Consider the following 15,586-nt stretch of genomic DNA (forward strand, 5'->3'; position numbering starts at 1 on the left):
AAGAGATTGAAAAGCTGAAATGACGGGGGATGTCCAGCAGCAGTACCCTCACATCAACAGGAAAAATAATAAATTGACAGGGGTAGTAGCAACGGACGTAGTTCAGTGGGGTGGGGTAGTAGCTGGGAGCAGGGGTGTGATTAGAGGGGTCACGTAATCCCCACATGTCATAATGTGTGGTAAGAGAGGGGGTGGGGTGGGCCATAATTAATATTGATGGGGTGGGGTAGTCGATTATTACGGTGAACTTGATTGGGAGCAGCCCGTAGCATGCGGCTGCTGCATTTGAGTCTAATGGCTGTCAAGGAAATTCATAGGCTTCACTGTCCTCCCTTGGTCCGATCCCCGCCGTGGGTCACCGAGTCGCCGAGTCGGGTGCCGTGGCCAGAGGGGGTAGTCGGGGTAGTGGAAGTGAACATAAATGTGCCGCAGGACATGCGGTCTACATGAGTGTCCGATGCAGTGGGGTCATTCCGGGGTGGGTGAACCAGGGGTGGGGTCTAAAGACAGTAGAAGAAGGGGGTGCTGAGGTACTGCAATGTCCCTTCGCGTGCAGAGTGGCCATCAGTGTGGTGAGGTTACTGCATACAAGGCCGAAGTGTGTAACAGGCGACCTGAAGCGTAACGGTTCACTCCCTTGAAACGGTTGTAACTGCCAGTCAATGCAGCGGAAGTTCCGGCCCAACCTTGATAAAATATTTTACTCAACTCCCCACAAGGCCGATTGGAAAACTGATTTCACTACCCCTACCCCCTACTGTTCCCCACTGTAATCCCGACCCTGGCCCTCTATTATAGCGCCCCTATCTTATCAAGACCCTCAGATTGCCGGTGAAATGTAGGGTGGGGTGTCAGCAATAGACCAGAGTGACAGCGAGTAAAGTAGAGGCCCTACTAAATTTCAAAAGGGGCATAACAGCTCCCTCCAAATGTTCAAATAATAATAAACAATTCTGAAAAATCAAGAGGCAAGTTTGATTTGGGAGAGAAAAATCTCATGAGGCGGGTTCAGACGGTTACTATCGATGGAGAAGAATGGTTTTAATGGAGCGCAAAGCTGCTAGGGGAGGAAGAGGCGGGGCGAGAGGATAGTGATCATCCGGCCAATCGAGTGCGAGGACAGGAGATCTTGGTTACTGCACTGACAGGTGTCGCTTTGATGGGCGAGAGGTGTAACAGCCGCATTTGATATGACGGTGCCTTGCGGATAACTTAGGACGATTCGAGTCTACCCCACCAAGACCTGCTAGTTCGGAGACGTGCTCAGTGTAGTCCAACATCTCGATCATTCAGCGTTGTAGATTAGACACTTAGTTCATTATCCTCGATCCCGAGCATCCTGGCGGCAAACCATGGGCGGGGTGATAGGGAAGCATTCCCTCTTCCGGAGCTCATCAAAACAGTCAGTGAAATCCAACGCGAGCTCGCAAAACAATCTCAAGTCTGACGTCGATGGGGCTCCTGATGTGCTAGGGATCAAAAACAGCTCGATTCAAGTTCAACCACACGAAGCAAACGGACAGGGAGGCTCGGGCAGTGCAGGACAACATAGAGATCTTGAGCAGCAAGCGTGAGATGGCCCGCACTCTTTGTTACCAACCTCCTCAAGTTGCTTCTGGCAGGTCGCAATGCGACGGATCCCCTGCAGAGTGGCGCTCAGAAGCAGGTCTGAATGAGGTAGAAGACAAGGGCCAGATGCCCTCGGGAGAACTACGGGTGCTTCCTGAAGAGCAGGAACTTCATCTTAAAGTGAAGTGTCCGGTCTTGAGCGATCTCCGCAGGCAAAGTACTTGAGAGCACAGTTTGAAGCTGTTTCAGCACCGCTCGCATCTCTCGATTTTCTTCAGGTAGGTTGTTTGTCTCAAGAAGGTCGTGCCCTGTTGAGTTCTGATCTGATGGAATTAGCTGCAAAAGTTTCAAGCCCGACTGATACGAAGACAAGGAGAGAAACTGCCTCTCAGCCAGAAGAACTTGTTCTCCAAGGGAAAGCACACGGAGAAGGAGATTAGAGAGATGGCGAAGCTGACAGCCGTTCAAGGTGAAACATGAATGATCTGATGCTCGAACCGATGTTCCTGTAGTTTTCAAGTCCTCGGGACTGTGGAACGAGGACGCAGACGCTCCTCGCAGTAGCGCCTCCATCAACTTCGAGCAGTACCTTGCTTCTGCTCTCCATGCGAAAATGAAGGTGAGATATTCTCTTGATGGAGAAAGTTGCCGACGTGTCTCTCTAGACCGAGAGCGTTCAGTCGGTCGAATTCAGCGCTGGACACGACGCAGCAAAGCACGGGATCTTGAAGAAAGCAGCGACTCAGGCCGTCCTGCTACCGGAAGAAATTCATCCAAAGAGAGTTCGACGGTTGAGCTTCCCGGACTCTCTCAGTTTGGAAGAGATTGAAGAGGAATGGGAGGCAAAGAAGCAAGTCTCAAGGAGGCTGGGGATCGAGCAAGGCAACTCTGATCCCTTGTATCCCCAGAGAGTCATGTGAGCTTTTCATGCAGGTGAAGGTGCTGCGTTGCGCGGGCCTCACGTCAATCTAGACGACATGGTGATGTTTATTCCGTGGACCCGCAGGAATTTGACGTTTGACACAGTCAAATGATGACGACGACAACGCATCAGCGATGAATGAAGGTAGAATCTCTCACTGTGAGCAATTCTTGTTGAAAGTCAGTCCTGTCCTCCTTTGCAGACAATCCTGACGAGGGCGGAGTGGAGGCCGCCGCGGGTGCGAATGGCGCGAGCGAAGGAGAAGACAGGGTCAGAGATGAAGATCAAGATACCCTGACGACCTGACATCTCTCGGTCTAGGATGGAAGCAAGCCAAGAGAAGCAGCGGCATCTGACAATCAGCAGAGACATCTGACTTTCCGTCTTGTTCACGGGAAAAGTCTGACACAGGTTGGTCCAGCACACTGCTGCCATCTTGTGATGTTGAGTGCGAGCAGGAGGCATTCTACGATCTGACGGAAGGAGAGATCTTGTACAAGCAGGAGTGGAGGAAGAGCTTTCGCTACTGAGCCACTTAGAGATCACTGTACATCAGCTGAGAATATGAAACATTAACTTGTACATGCTAACGAGCCCCCGATCGCTGCAGCAAACCGACCATATCTTGCACACGGGCCTGAGGAGTTTGGTCAAGGGCAGGTCAGAGGAGGAGGGGCAACGTACCCGCAAGACAGACTTCTTGTCCACCTCCTTGGTTACGAGCAGCTCATCAGGAAGGTCCTTGGACGCAGCGAAGCCGCGAGCCTTGTCCTCTCGTTTCGCCCCCATGAACTTCCGTAGCGTCAGCAGCGAGTCACAAGGGCCCGGCCGTCACCTGGAAGAAGAACCAGAGGATGCCTGCACGCAGCTCCTTCATCTCCTGCCCACAGGTGTGACATGGCGGGCGGCAGAGCCGAGGTCAAGACCTTGTCGTCACTTGCTATCTTCTCGACTAGCCCCTTGAGGGTCTTCGGGCTGCTCTCGGCAAGAAGAGCTCTGAAAGCGACCTAAGGCAAGAAGATTGTGAGGCGACATGGGGGGGAGGAGGAGGGGAGAGGAGGGGAGAGACACTGGAGTGAGAAGTGGAGGGGAAGGGGAGAGGAGGAGGTGAAGGAACGGGAGAATGCCTGCAAGCAGAGATGTCCTCCAGTCCCCATTCGCTCGATCTCGATGGGTTTCAGCAATGAAAGGCTGCAAACAGCAAGATTAAGAAGGAGATCGAAGAGCGGGGAGGGGAAGAGAAGGAGAAGGGAGTGAAACAAGGGAGGAGGGGTAGGGGGAAAGAGCTGGGCAAAGGGCAGCCAAGGATCGCAAGTGTGACTGAGACGAGAGGAAGGCTGAGCTGATGGAAGACCTGAGCGCTGAGCTGCTCCAAGTGTGTGCTAGCAGCTTGCCCAGGTTGCCGATCTTGTTCTTCCCCTTCCCGTCCTCCATCCATCCATCCATCTCCTTGAAGGCGTCCCAGAAGCAGAGGCGGAGGGTGAACTGATGGTGCTTGTCGATCTTGCAGAGCTGGGAGAGGAGGAGCGCGTAGAAAGGATTCCACCCCTGCTCCTGCCCGCAGCAGTGGAAGGCTACCCTCACGATCTCTCGCGCCTGCACCTCCTTCAGCCCCAGCCTGAGTAGCTTCTCGCAAGCGTCCATGAAGTCCTCGGCCTCCATCATGATGATGAAGATCGACTTGCGCAGGTCGCTGCCCATCTGCTGTGAGGACGCGAGCTTCAGCAGCTTCTCCTTGGTCTTGGAGAACGCCTCCTCCTCCTTTCCTTCCGCCTTCCCACCTTGCCCTGACGTTGAGGACGACAGTTTCGTCATGAGGATCGGCTCTAAGCGCACGCCCTGCTCCCACCAGGGGCCTCGTAGTCTCCCTTTCACGATGTCCTCCCAGGCAGGACGGAGCTGTTGTACGTTCCCGAGGCCTGAGGCGCGAGAGGAAGTGAACGTTCGGAGCCATTTCTTCAGCCGTCCCACCTCCTCCTCCGCAACTGCGGCAGCTCCCGAGCCTCTCTTGTGCTTGTTGTTCTGCAGGTCGTAGATGAAGTCGAGGAGGAACCTCGCGCGGGGAGGTAAGTTCGTCGCTCCTCCGCTCTCGGAGACCTTGCTCCTAACGCTCTGAATGATGTCACGCAGCGCCGCGGGGTCGTCGGTCCTGAGGTGGCTCCCAGTGACGCGCAAGAGGCTGAGGAGGAGCTCGAGGTTGTTCTCCTCGACCCGAGCAAGCAGTACCCTGACCAGATCGTAGACGAGGGAGCAGGAGATGATCTTGAAGACGTAGAGATGGCCAAAGAGGAGGGTGAGGTTGGTTCCGACTAGGTTGTTGTTGTCCGCGATGCAAGCATCAATCTCTCGGATTATCCTGTCGATGAATCTTGCTCCCACGCTTGATCCTATGCTCGCATGCAGTGCAGCTACCAGGACCGCATAGAGAGCGGCAAACTGACCGATGATGCGGCCTGACCCTTCCCCGGCGAGCTCCACAATGATGTTGGCCATATGTTTATCCACATTCACACGTGGGTGGCTGTTGTAGATTCTCTCCATCTCGTCTGTGATGGAGGAGATGTTAAGCTCTGAGACCTTGTTGAGACAGCTCTTCACTGCTGACTTGAGCTTTGCGTCAGGTTCATCGGTGGTTTGCTTGCGGAGGTGTGGGGGGATGTACTTGGAGACGGCCTCTGGTGCCGCCTGCTCCCCCTGCCCTGATCGACTTGCCGTCTGTTCTCCCGTCTCATCGTGTGAGTTTGTATCGGATGCTTCTGCCGTCTCGTCAGCAGATTCTTCTCCTGGCGGCATCTTCTTGTCGAGCTTCGCTGCCTTAGCTCTCGGCTGTTCGCTTTCCTGTTCATCTCCAGTATCTCGATCGCGCTTCTTGTACTTGTTCTTGTTCTTGTTCTTGTTCTTGTTCTTGTTCTTGTTCTTGTTCTGGTTCTGCTTCTGCTGTTGTTGCTGTTGTTGTTGTTGCTGCTGCTGCTTGTTTCCTTGACTCTGATTCAGCAGCTGCTTTCGAAGGCGCTCGTTCTCCTCCTTCAGTCTGCGGAGTTTCTGAACTTCAGCAGCATGCGTTTGCTGGTGCTGCTGTTTATTCTGTTTCTTCGCCATCCTCTTCTCTTTCCTCGCAGCTTTCCTCGAAGACTGCAACTTTGCCTTATCAAATCCCTTGTAGTTCATTCTGCTCGTGTCCTCGTCCTCTCCCTCCTCGTTGTTCATTTCTCGTTTCACCAACGCCGGCATCCTCGGCCGGTTGGCCTTCAGGTGTGTCTTCTCCTTCATGGTTCTGAAAAGTGCGTTAGACTGGGTGCAAACAATAACAAACAGACAATTCAAGGAGAAATGAACCACATTCCACAACCTCCCAGTCATCATAAAATAAGTCTCTCTTTATTTTCACCCTCTTCTCAACCCCCTCCCCTTGGTTCTTCCCCTTCGATGTATTCAGCTACACATGTCTACCTGCCTCGTCCCTCCTCCTTCTTCCTCCCGTCTCCTTGCAGCCTTTCTTGCCCTTCTCCTCCCTCTCTCCGTCCCGCCTCCTTCCCTTCCCCCATTCTTTTCGCTCCCCGATGCCATTGAATGAGGGCACGTGCCCTGACCCTCATACCGTCAGACCACATCCCACCTCTGACCAGACCTCTGACCTTTACTTTTACCCGTCAGTTTACCCGTATTCACGGTTGACCTTTTTTTTCACCGGTTTCAAGTTTGATCGCCCGGCGCGAAAATGGAGAAACCATGCGCATCCGTCTGCTTCTGACCTGCTTGACGCTGCTGGGAGGAGGAGGAGGAGGAGGAGGAGGAGGAGGCATCTTTGTGTCAGGGCAGTGGGTAAGTGAGCAGTACCGCCGTTAATCTTTCCGACTGTCAACTAACGTTTGTGCCATGATAGCCCATTTGCTATGATCATGCGGTCCCGAACGGATGCATGGATAGAGATGCGAACACAGGAGCAGAGCTTCCAGGAAAAGTGGCTGTGCAGGGAGCCTGCTACTATTCAGACCCATGGACAGGTAGGCCGATTTAAGCTGACCAACTTTGTTGTCGAAACTATTTGACTTGAGCATGAAGAGAATAGCACCTTTCCTTGGTTGGGAAATCAAAACGACACCACAAAGACGCTTCCGCTGTGCTCAAACGAGCTGAGAAGGGCCTTCGATGTGAGCCCCCTCTCTCGCCTCTCCTTCCTCTCGCTCTGCCATAACCAGCACGCTATGTCGCAGCTACGTACAAGCCAAGTGAACACAGATTGTGACTACAAGGTCCGAGATGATCTGCCTGCAAGACATCTCATGCTTCACCTGATCCTCCTTCACCTCCCACAGTCTTTCCTGGCCGTGCAAAGATGCGGCAACTGTTGGGTTTCCATCTGCAACTTCCAGTGAGTGATCCAACGTCAACCGAGTTAATGTCGTCTGCGACTGATGTTGACATCCTGGCAGCAACGCTCTCACGTGGAAGAACGCAGGAGGCCAGTACATGTGCATGATGGACCTCTTCATCAGGAGGATGGAATGTTACAGCTCCTGGTAGGTCAAACCTTCGAGCCTGTTGCTGGGCTCAGTCAGTTGTCTCTGATTCTTGGATGGTGATTCGGTTCAATGTCAGGTACAGCAAGTACTGCGGGGTCAAGCAGGACGGTTCCCCGTTCATCTCGGCCGACAAGAACGGCCTCTACGATATCTGCTCGGGCGGCTCTCGTGTTTCCGTCAGCGCTACGTTGACGTTTTTGTTCATGATACTGATGGTCACGAGGCTGCAAAGCCTGTGACAGCAAATTGACCCGCAGACATTGAATGCGTTTAATGCTACAAGAAGGAAAAACGGGAAAAGTCGACGAGCTCACTCGATCTTGAGCACTCGCAACACGTTCGTTCCTCCACTGATCCCCTCCTTCATGCCGCTGATGACAACGCAAACGTCGCCAACCTTGCACCTGTAAAAGGACTCAGCCTTTCTCCGCACAGGCGCCGCCTGCTTCTCTCACAGGCCGTTCACTTTGGCGGTCGCGAGGCAGCGAGCGATGAGAGAAGCAGATCCAACCATGGAGCCCACGACCTGAAGCAGCGTGAGAGAACAAATGATAGTGTTTGAGAAGAAGAGAACGAGAAATCCAAGTTGTACACCAAGAAATGCAAAGAGGCTAGGGAAGAGGAAGTCAAGTGAAGAGAGATTCCTACCATTGGGTAGCATCCTCGGAGCACAAGGCACTGTCTGGCGACCTGCTCGTCGGATGTTGCGCAGAGAACTGGCGCCATAGGTTTGTATTTGCAGACTAGTCGAGCCGTTCGACCTGAGAAAACGTCAGGCAAAGAATTTCGAGTTGATCTTGTTTGTTACCTGTCTCTGTGAGGCACAGCACAAGAGATGCACGGAGATCGAAGGCAGTCTTAACGGCAGAGGAAGCGATGGCTTCGTTAATCTCATCAGGTCCAAGAGTCTTGGCATACCTGTCAATCGCGTCAACCTGGCGGTGAACAAAGGTTTGGACAAGAAGGAGGACGAGGATAAGAAAGGGAGGAGCATGAAAAATCTCACTGTCTCAGAGCAGCAAAGGTCTGTGTGTGATCGACAACTTTCTCCGCCTCTCTGCAGATCTTGACCATCATCTCGATCGCCTGCAAAGGATACTTGCCCTTGGCCTGCAGGAGCCATCAGGATGATGGGAGGAGGGAACAGCAATTCGCAGTCTCACCGTCTCACCCGAGAGCATCACACAGTCAGTCCCATCAAACACGGCGTTGGCAACGTCGGAAGTCTCAGCGCGGGTGGGGCGGGGGTTGTAGATCATGCTGTCAAGCATCTGAGTGGCAGTGACGACCGGCTTCCCCTGAATGTTGCACTTGGAGATCATCATCTTCTGCGCCAGGGCGACCTTCTCTCCTGGGATTTCGACTCCAAGGTCTCCACGCGCCACCATGATGGCGTCGGTGACCGCCAGGATCTCGTCGAAGTTCTGCAGACCCTCCTGGTTCTCAATCTTAGAGATGATCTTGATTCTCTCCCCCCCGTTCTCATTCAAGAAGTTCCTGATCGAAATGACATCCTCCGCCTTGCGCACGAAGGAAGCGGCGACAAATCGATCCCCTGCTCGCAGCCGAACTTCAAGTCTCCCTTGTCCTTCTCAGTCAAGGCTGGGAGCGTGATCTTGCAGCCGGGAAGGTTGACGCCCTTCTTTGAGCCGAGGAGACCGTTGTTCATCACCTTGCACTTGACGTTACCCCCGTCCTTCTCCATCACGGTCAGGGCGATCAAACCGTCGTCGATGAGGATGACGCCACCAATCTCGACAGATTCTGCCAGGTTCGCGTAGCTCTGACCCACACCGTTCTGGTCGCCAGGTTTGTCCCAATCGTTGTAGAGGGTGAACTCCTGCCCGATTTCGAGCATGATCTCCTTGCCATCCTTGATCATCCCCGTCCTGATCTCAGGGCCCTTGGTGTCCAGCATGATCGCGCACATCCTCTTGCTCTTCTTGAGCGACTCTCTGATGTTGGCGATCGTCTGCGCGTGATACGCGTGATCGCCGTGAGAGAAGTTCATACGCGCGACGTTCATTCCTGACTCGATCAGCTTGCTGATCATTTCCACAGACTGCGTGATGGGCCCGATGGTGCAGATGAACTTAGTGTGCACGGCGCCGCGGGCGGGCGAGAAGGAGTCAGAATCCTTGAAGTTGATGGAGAGGTTGTTCTCCAGCGCACATCCGGTGCCGCCTCGAAGTCTCATGCACACAAGCTGCTCCTCTTCGTTGATCTGGGCCGTGTACACGTCCTTCTCGAGCGAAGGAAGTCGATGAAGCTTCGGCGAGGTCATCCTCGTGTTCTTGCCGCTGAGGTTGCTCCTCAGCTTCAGATACCCGGACGACGCCTGCGCAAGAGGGGGGACATGGCTGGCACTGCATGACGCCAAGACAGAGGCAACGACGAGCAGACCCTTGAGCATCCTTATGCTCCTCTTGTGACGTTTCTCGCTCGGCACTGGGCTCGGGACCTGAACGCGACAAGAATCAGTCGGAGAATCATGTCGACACACTGAGAAGCAAAACGAACAACGGGATGTTGATCGAATAGTAAAGTTATGTTGTTGTACATCGAACAGAGATGAGCTGCAACGAGCCATTGAGATCGTGGCCTGCTGGTCTACAATCTAGAAATGGAGGCCGATGGCAAACCACATTGCAAGGATCTATCTGAAGCATTCAAGATGCGTACGGTTGGATGGTTGTGCATGGTAAACAGTGTAGAACAAGACTAACACGAACAGATAAATGACTCAAGAATGCTTCACACGGCCTAAGCTCCATGGCTCTTTCGCAGAATGAGTCCCTTCCGAAGTGCTCAATCGACCTAGGAGAGAGGGAACATGCCAGACGTTCTTCAAGGTGAGGGTAAGAGAGTATGTCACTATAGACTCTGTTGCTCTTCTTTTGGATCCTCGTTCAGTCGCTAACTCGAACCTCCTACTCTTCTCCCCTCCCCTCCCCGCTACATTGCCCCTGCATGGCGGCTTCCTCGCAGGTGGCCACAGGGTAGGGGTAGCACAATGAGGGGTTATGTTTTTATTTGGATAGGTAGGGTAGTTCACATACTACCCGTGGTATGAGAAATAACCCGTACTCGTAATACCCTACCCTTTGTATTCGGGGATATTATCTATACTATATGATACGGGTACTTTGATCGTTCAGAAGCGAAAGGGAACGGTTCTTGTTGAAGTACAACTTCGAAGATTGAGGTTGGGGGGTGGGTTGTTGCGTCAGACGTGGTGGGGGTCATTAAGTGAAGGGTAGGGGTAGCACGGGAGATCGGGGCCGACCAATACCATATAAACAAAAAAAAGATACCCCACCTCAAAAATCTCTGTACTACCCCACCTACTCACTATATGATACCATCACCCACTCTTTCTCATTCAAGTACCCCTATTTTTCTGGTAAATCGTCCATTTACACCCTACCTATGAACCAATGCCATGGACTACCCCTACCCTTGTCTTTTCTGGCTGTCTTGAAGGTCCATTTGTAAAATTATTGTTGTGTCCTTTAATTTGTTTTTATCTACGACAGAGTACAATCAAAATAAAACCATTGAGATGAAAATGTATTTTACATGGTACAGTATTTTACAATGGTATTTTTATCTTTTACCACGTCAGGTGTCCGGGACATAATTTCAGTCAATCTACAAACATTTTTAAAGATCTCTGATTTCTCAAGTCTCTGCGGCACCCGGTCTGCCCGGGGCCCGCAGCGCCTTGATTAATGGACACCGGGTATAACAACTAGCAATGGTGACATTGCGATAACGCAGGCGACAAAGGAGGGAAGCAATGGCATGGAGAGAGTAGACTGACAGAGAGAAGAGAAGAGAAGAGAAGAGAAGAGAAGAGAAGAGAGAAGAAGAGAAGAGAAGAGGGAGGAGGGAGGAGGGAGGAGGGAGGAGGGAGGAGGAAGTCAAGGGAGTGACGAGGCTGGGTACGAGGAGGGAGGTGAGAGCAAAACTGCATTCCCTTTGTTACCGCATGGAACACGAGGGGTAAGATCTGCGAAAGCGATCGCGCCATGCATTGAGTTCGCATGGTGAATACGAATATGGAGAGCACTGCCGAATATATTGGTATTGGAGCACAGGTTCAGAGGCAGGACTCCAAGAGCTCATGCTTCATCCTGACCAGGTTTGACATGACCTCGCGTGCTCCATTCTGGTAGGGCCTGTGATCAATCCGTTGCAGCTTCGTCAAGGGAGGAGCGGCAGAGTCTTGCGGGATGTTGAGAGAAGGAGATGAATTGCTGACTGTAGACAAGAAGGATGTGAGATGCATGGACCAGCGCGAGGTGGAGCAGCAGCTGATGGGACCGGAAGGCTCTCATGTGCAGCTGAAGATAGTAAGGGATGGCAGGCATGTGTTCACTGCATGCTTAGAGCGGCACAAGCCGATCCTCGTCAAGCCAAGAGAAGTGCCGAGTGGACGGGACGTGGCGCCAAGAGCGGAAGATTTGAACATCAGCGAGAGGATCTACTCAGGGATGGCAAAGATCAATGCGGTGAAGTACAAGCTGCCGGAGAAGCGACTGACGCCGGAGGAAGTGAAAGTGAGGGAGGAGGGAGGAGGATGCTCTTGGTGGAGGTTTGAGAGGTGCTCAGGAATGGAGGAGGAAGCACGATGCAGAGATTGCAAGGAATGACAAGATGGCTCAGCAAATGCACGATGCTCGCTTAAGGTGGGCCGGAGCCCGTCGACATCTGACTGCTCCTTACCTCATCCCCCCAGACGGCATGCGGAGATAGGAGTCCTGCAAAGGGAGCTCAACGATCTTGTTCGGCAGAAAGCTCCCTTCGCAAAGATCCTCGAGTACGAGAACTGGTATGAGGCGTCGGGTAGATTGTACCCAGTAATGCTGCAAGAGCGCAGGATCAAGCGGCTGGAGCTGGAGGATGAGTTTGGGCCAGGATGGGTCGCAGAAGTTGACACACTTGAGCTACAAACAGTGAAGGAGGAAAGCGTCTGTCGTGGCGCCATGGCCTCGTTTGAAAGTTCCATGGCAGGAGGCGGAGGAGAGGTTGGTCAAGTTGAAAGAAATCTTGAAGCTTCTGCTCTCCTCTGAAGAAGGAGAGGGCGGAGAAGGGAGGATAGCTGAGATCGCTGCGATCAGCTCGAAGATCAAGGAGGTCGGACGAGCCTGCTGGGGAGACGGGGTACTCACTCTGTTGTTTTTCAGAATGAAACCATTCTCTCTCGTGTTCGCAAGAACCTCGGTGCTTCTCGACAACCTGCCCTGCTGTGGATGGTGACTCGAGAGACTGTTCTCGGCAGGCCTTGCCAGCGTATCTTCGGTGGAGCCACATCAATCTGCAGCGACTGGAGGGGATGGGGAGGAGGCAGTTGCAAGAGAGTCGAGTAAGGATGAAGCTGCGGAAAATCAGCCATCCGAGAAACGCAAGAAGTTGGTGTCATCTGAGGTAGCCGCGGATCTTGGCAACAGGTCTCCACGTCTCATCGCCTTGAACACCTTTGCTCACTTGCTGCAAGGTGGAAATCGCACGAAGCGGAGCCAAGACAGGTTCTCACAAGATTCAAGCAAGAGCTGTTGCTGACTGCTCCTACCCTCTCTCTCTCTCTCTCCCCCCCCCACCCCCGTGTCTTCCTCCTTCGCCTCCTCGCATCGCCTCTTCATGACCTTTTCTCATCTCGTCGTTCTCCCCGTCTCTCTGCCTCCTCTTCTTTAGGGCATTGGTGTGGTTGCAGAGGGAACGATCGAGTCAGCACCCGAGCCCTGCATGTCGCTCTGCATTCCTTCCCTTCCCTCCTCCTCCTCACACTTGTTGCAGGCTGGCGTCAACAACACAGAGCGCTATCGCAAGCTTGTTCAACGTGCACATTAGCTGATGGCTCGCCTTACTATCGTTACATCAAATCAGAGTTCATGCAAAGTTCATTCGCTAACTTCGCCCTGTGACGCGCGATGAGTCAGAGAAACGTTGCAGAGAAAGATGGTCTTGCTTCTTACGGCATCATGCGTGAAGTAGAAGAAGGACCAAATCGCAACGTAGGCTGCGCGAACTGTCAAGACCGCTCCTAGCCATCTTTCACATCACCAGCGATCACAAGCTTCGTCAGGTTGTCCTTGGCCGATCTTGTCTCCATGGACAGCATGATGCTTCCTCTCTGCCATCCTGCATGAGACCCTCCCCAACAACACCCTCGTCCCGTTCACCTCCGCACTGCTCCCCCCGCTAGGAGCTCCAGCGAGAAGGATCGCTTGTCCACTAGGTCGCAGAGACCTCAGGCAGGACAAGAGAGCTGCATGCTGACTCACCTCCTCTCTGATGGCGTCGAGCTCCTCACCACGCGCTCATGTGCGTATGAAGATCCTGCGTCGGCCATGGATGGCGCTACCGAAGTCCCGAGACCCACAAACTGGAGAGGAGTCAGCAAGGGGAGCTGGCGAGGGAGACGAGGTACCAGCGCTGTCATGACCAGGAAGGACTGAAACAGAAATCTCTTCACCGTCCTCATCACGTTCCTCGCCCCCTCGGCAGGTGACGGCGACTTCACTGGCAGCGACTTGGCCGAAGACATCCTCAACGTCAACACCGGAGGCCTCGAGCATGCACAGCTCTCTGCTCTTCTCACAGGGGAGGACATGCAAGGCAGCTGCGCATGGCTGAAGCATGCAACGAGCGACAAGTTCGCCATCCCCGCCATCCCCGCCGCGAGAACGAGCAGACGACCTGCCTTCGCCATGGCGGCCACTGCTAGAAGGCAATATTTTACTCAATATCAGACATGGAAACTGTGCTGAACATTCCTTTCAGTGCGGAGGGAGGGAGGGAGGAGGGAGGGAGGGAGGGAGGAGGGAGGGAGGGAGGGAGGGAGGAGGGGTATCATGCTGACAGCAAGAGAGTGAGCTCTGGGTAGTCCGCTGACTGGATCCCAGCATGCTGTGCTACATGAAAGCTACAGCAGGATCCATCGGATTGAAGGGATCGAACACATTGGGAACAATGAGGGGGTTCGGCGCAAGGAGAAGCCTCTCGTCCAAGGTCACTCCCTGCTCCCTGCTCCCTGCTCCCTGCTCCCTTCTCCCTGCTCCCTGCTCCCTGCCCCCTGCTCCCTGCTCCCTGCTCCAGCTACCGCTTCATGGGCATCAACTGATCTGTCCACAGAAGCTAAGGATTCTCATCTCAGAGGACCACGACCCGTTCTTCAACCTTGCGACCGAGGAATGGCTCTTCCGGTCCCGCGCCTGCCCTGCATGCTGGCGGGTCTGACTGCTCCTGTCGACAGCACGGGCGACGTGACCTGCAACACGATGTTCTTGTGGCGCAACGAGCCGACGATCGTGATAGGACGATGCCAGTGAGGCAGGAGGGCTACTGGAGGGAGGAGCGTCATGCGCCATGGCAGGAACCCATGGAAGGAGTGCAACATACAGAAGATGAACGACAAAGGAGTTCACCTTACCCGCCGCTACAGCGGGGGAGGCACTGTGTATGATCTTGTTCCTGATCCTGCTTGTCCTCCTGCTCCTCCTGCTCCTCCTGCTCCTCCTGCTCCTCTCCTGCCAAACCAACTTTCTCTTCCTCTCTCCCGTCTCTCCCGTCCCTTGTCCAATCTCCTCCAAGTTGTCTCAGCCCTCCTCCCTCTCTCTACCAGTTGTCTTGTCTGCCGTGCTGAGGCGTTCGTGTCAGGTATCAGGACCTGGGAAACACAAACTTCACATTCCTCTCCTCGACGACCAACTTTGACTCCAAGAAGAACAGTCAGGTCATCATCGAGGTCAGGCTGCCGTCTCGTTCTCCGAGCTCGGCTGAGGTGACCGCAGGCTCTCAAGACTTTCGGCCTCACGGCCACCATCTCAGGGAGGAACGACATCGTGCGGTCTTGACTCGCCCCTGCTCCTGCTGACCTGCGACCGCAGCAAGTCGATGGGCTGAAGATTTCGGGAGCCGCTTACAAGCTTGCGCCACCTCGGGTGATGAGATACGAGGAGGACGAGGACGAGGACGAGGACGAGGACCTGGAGGAGTACAAGGTGGAGGAGGATACCAGGATAAGAGGGGATGCGCAGATGTGAAGTTGGTGTTATGATTGGAGATAACGACGGGCTCGATGGAGGAGGTGGTTGACGGCTGCTGTCTTGTGTCTCATACAGGCGCTGCATCATGGTACGCTCATGATCAACGTGGACTTGACTGCCCTCGGATCTCTTTTGAACCCTAACAAGTTGAAACTCCAGGTAACCTGCCCTCCCTCCCTCCCTCCCTCCCTCCCTCCATCCCTTCCTCCGTCCCTCCGTCCCTCCCTCCCTCCCTCCCTCCCTCCCTCCCTTCCTCCCTCGTCTCAGCCTCCCTCCTCCTTTCCTTCTTTCCTCATTCGAACGATCGAACAGAGCAAGGGAGTAGCGTCGGTCACTTCGAGGGTTCAGAACCTGCAGGAAGGGACTCGAGCTTGTCTGTCGCTCGCTGACAGGAAGACAGACGTGGAGCGACAAGATCACCCACGAGTCGCTTTCCCTCGCCCTTATCGATGCCTTCTGCGCACATCACGGGTGAGGGAGGAAGAGGCTGGGGTGGGGAGGAGGGGGATGGAGGGGGAGGA

At 53.9% G+C, this 15,586-nt stretch overlaps 8 protein-coding genes across 8 annotated transcripts; 5 read left to right on the forward strand and 3 right to left on the reverse strand.

Moving 5' to 3' along the window:
- Positions 1 to 1,352: 1,352 nt before the first annotated feature.
- Positions 1,353 to 2,489, forward strand: GUITHDRAFT_101685 (hypothetical protein; the record flags this gene model as incomplete). Its single annotated transcript, XM_005839439.1, has 6 exons — positions 1,353 to 1,570; positions 1,623 to 1,716; positions 1,782 to 1,847; positions 1,906 to 2,038; positions 2,082 to 2,188; positions 2,235 to 2,489. 6 exons carry the CDS (start codon positions 1,353 to 1,355, stop codon positions 2,487 to 2,489), a joined length of 873 nt encoding a protein of 290 aa, XP_005839496.1.
- A 57-nt stretch (positions 2,490 to 2,546) lies between these two features.
- GUITHDRAFT_101686 (hypothetical protein) lies at positions 2,547 to 3,021 on the forward strand (the record flags this gene model as incomplete). The annotated part of the gene is made up of 5 exons (XM_005839440.1): positions 2,547 to 2,549; positions 2,596 to 2,635; positions 2,694 to 2,761; positions 2,813 to 2,902; positions 2,950 to 3,021. The coding sequence occupies 5 exons, from the start codon at positions 2,547 to 2,549 to the stop codon at positions 3,019 to 3,021; spliced, it is 273 nt and encodes a 90-aa protein (XP_005839497.1).
- A 56-nt stretch (positions 3,022 to 3,077) lies between these two features.
- Positions 3,078 to 5,761, reverse strand: GUITHDRAFT_101687 (hypothetical protein; the record flags this gene model as incomplete). The annotated part of the gene is made up of 5 exons (XM_005839441.1): positions 3,078 to 3,128; positions 3,176 to 3,283; positions 3,327 to 3,371; positions 3,418 to 3,487; positions 3,846 to 5,761. 5 exons carry the CDS (start codon positions 5,759 to 5,761, stop codon positions 3,078 to 3,080), a joined length of 2,190 nt encoding a protein of 729 aa, XP_005839498.1.
- A 459-nt stretch (positions 5,762 to 6,220) lies between these two features.
- On the forward strand, positions 6,221 to 7,253 carry GUITHDRAFT_133596 (hypothetical protein; the record flags this gene model as incomplete). The annotated part of the gene is made up of 7 exons (XM_005839442.1): positions 6,221 to 6,313; positions 6,375 to 6,495; positions 6,554 to 6,642; positions 6,706 to 6,744; positions 6,808 to 6,863; positions 6,925 to 7,011; positions 7,091 to 7,253. 7 exons carry the CDS (start codon positions 6,221 to 6,223, stop codon positions 7,251 to 7,253), a joined length of 648 nt encoding a protein of 215 aa, XP_005839499.1.
- A 71-nt stretch (positions 7,254 to 7,324) lies between these two features.
- GUITHDRAFT_101689 (hypothetical protein) lies at positions 7,325 to 9,714 on the reverse strand (the record flags this gene model as incomplete). Its single annotated transcript, XM_005839443.1, has 9 exons — positions 7,325 to 7,418; positions 7,470 to 7,540; positions 7,663 to 7,775; positions 7,823 to 7,932; positions 8,021 to 8,124; positions 8,178 to 8,511; positions 8,544 to 9,374; positions 9,418 to 9,475; positions 9,657 to 9,714. 9 exons carry the CDS (start codon positions 9,712 to 9,714, stop codon positions 7,325 to 7,327), a joined length of 1,773 nt encoding a protein of 590 aa, XP_005839500.1.
- Positions 9,715 to 11,060: 1,346 nt separating this feature from the next.
- On the forward strand, positions 11,061 to 12,867 carry GUITHDRAFT_101690 (hypothetical protein; the record flags this gene model as incomplete). The annotated part of the gene is made up of 10 exons (XM_005839444.1): positions 11,061 to 11,158; positions 11,216 to 11,576; positions 11,629 to 11,705; positions 11,756 to 11,848; positions 11,897 to 11,972; positions 12,031 to 12,153; positions 12,204 to 12,240; positions 12,299 to 12,467; positions 12,515 to 12,545; positions 12,814 to 12,867. The coding sequence occupies 10 exons, from the start codon at positions 11,061 to 11,063 to the stop codon at positions 12,865 to 12,867; spliced, it is 1,119 nt and encodes a 372-aa protein (XP_005839501.1).
- A 50-nt stretch (positions 12,868 to 12,917) lies between these two features.
- Positions 12,918 to 13,564, reverse strand: GUITHDRAFT_101691 (hypothetical protein; the record flags this gene model as incomplete). The annotated part of the gene is made up of 6 exons (XM_005839445.1): positions 12,918 to 12,935; positions 12,993 to 13,036; positions 13,081 to 13,150; positions 13,200 to 13,251; positions 13,302 to 13,402; positions 13,448 to 13,564. 6 exons carry the CDS (start codon positions 13,562 to 13,564, stop codon positions 12,918 to 12,920), a joined length of 402 nt encoding a protein of 133 aa, XP_005839502.1.
- A 359-nt stretch (positions 13,565 to 13,923) lies between these two features.
- GUITHDRAFT_101692 (hypothetical protein) lies at positions 13,924 to 15,540 on the forward strand (the record flags this gene model as incomplete). The annotated part of the gene is made up of 9 exons (XM_005839446.1): positions 13,924 to 14,028; positions 14,152 to 14,222; positions 14,273 to 14,344; positions 14,393 to 14,476; positions 14,677 to 14,764; positions 14,811 to 14,861; positions 14,907 to 15,020; positions 15,141 to 15,224; positions 15,466 to 15,540. 9 exons carry the CDS (start codon positions 13,924 to 13,926, stop codon positions 15,538 to 15,540), a joined length of 744 nt encoding a protein of 247 aa, XP_005839503.1.
- Positions 15,541 to 15,586: the final 46 nt, after the last annotated feature.

This window comes from Guillardia theta, assembly GCF_000315625.1.
Source record: "Guillardia theta CCMP2712 unplaced genomic scaffold GUITHscaffold_8, whole genome shotgun sequence".
NCBI classification, from domain to species: domain Eukaryota; class Cryptophyceae; order Pyrenomonadales; family Geminigeraceae; genus Guillardia; species Guillardia theta.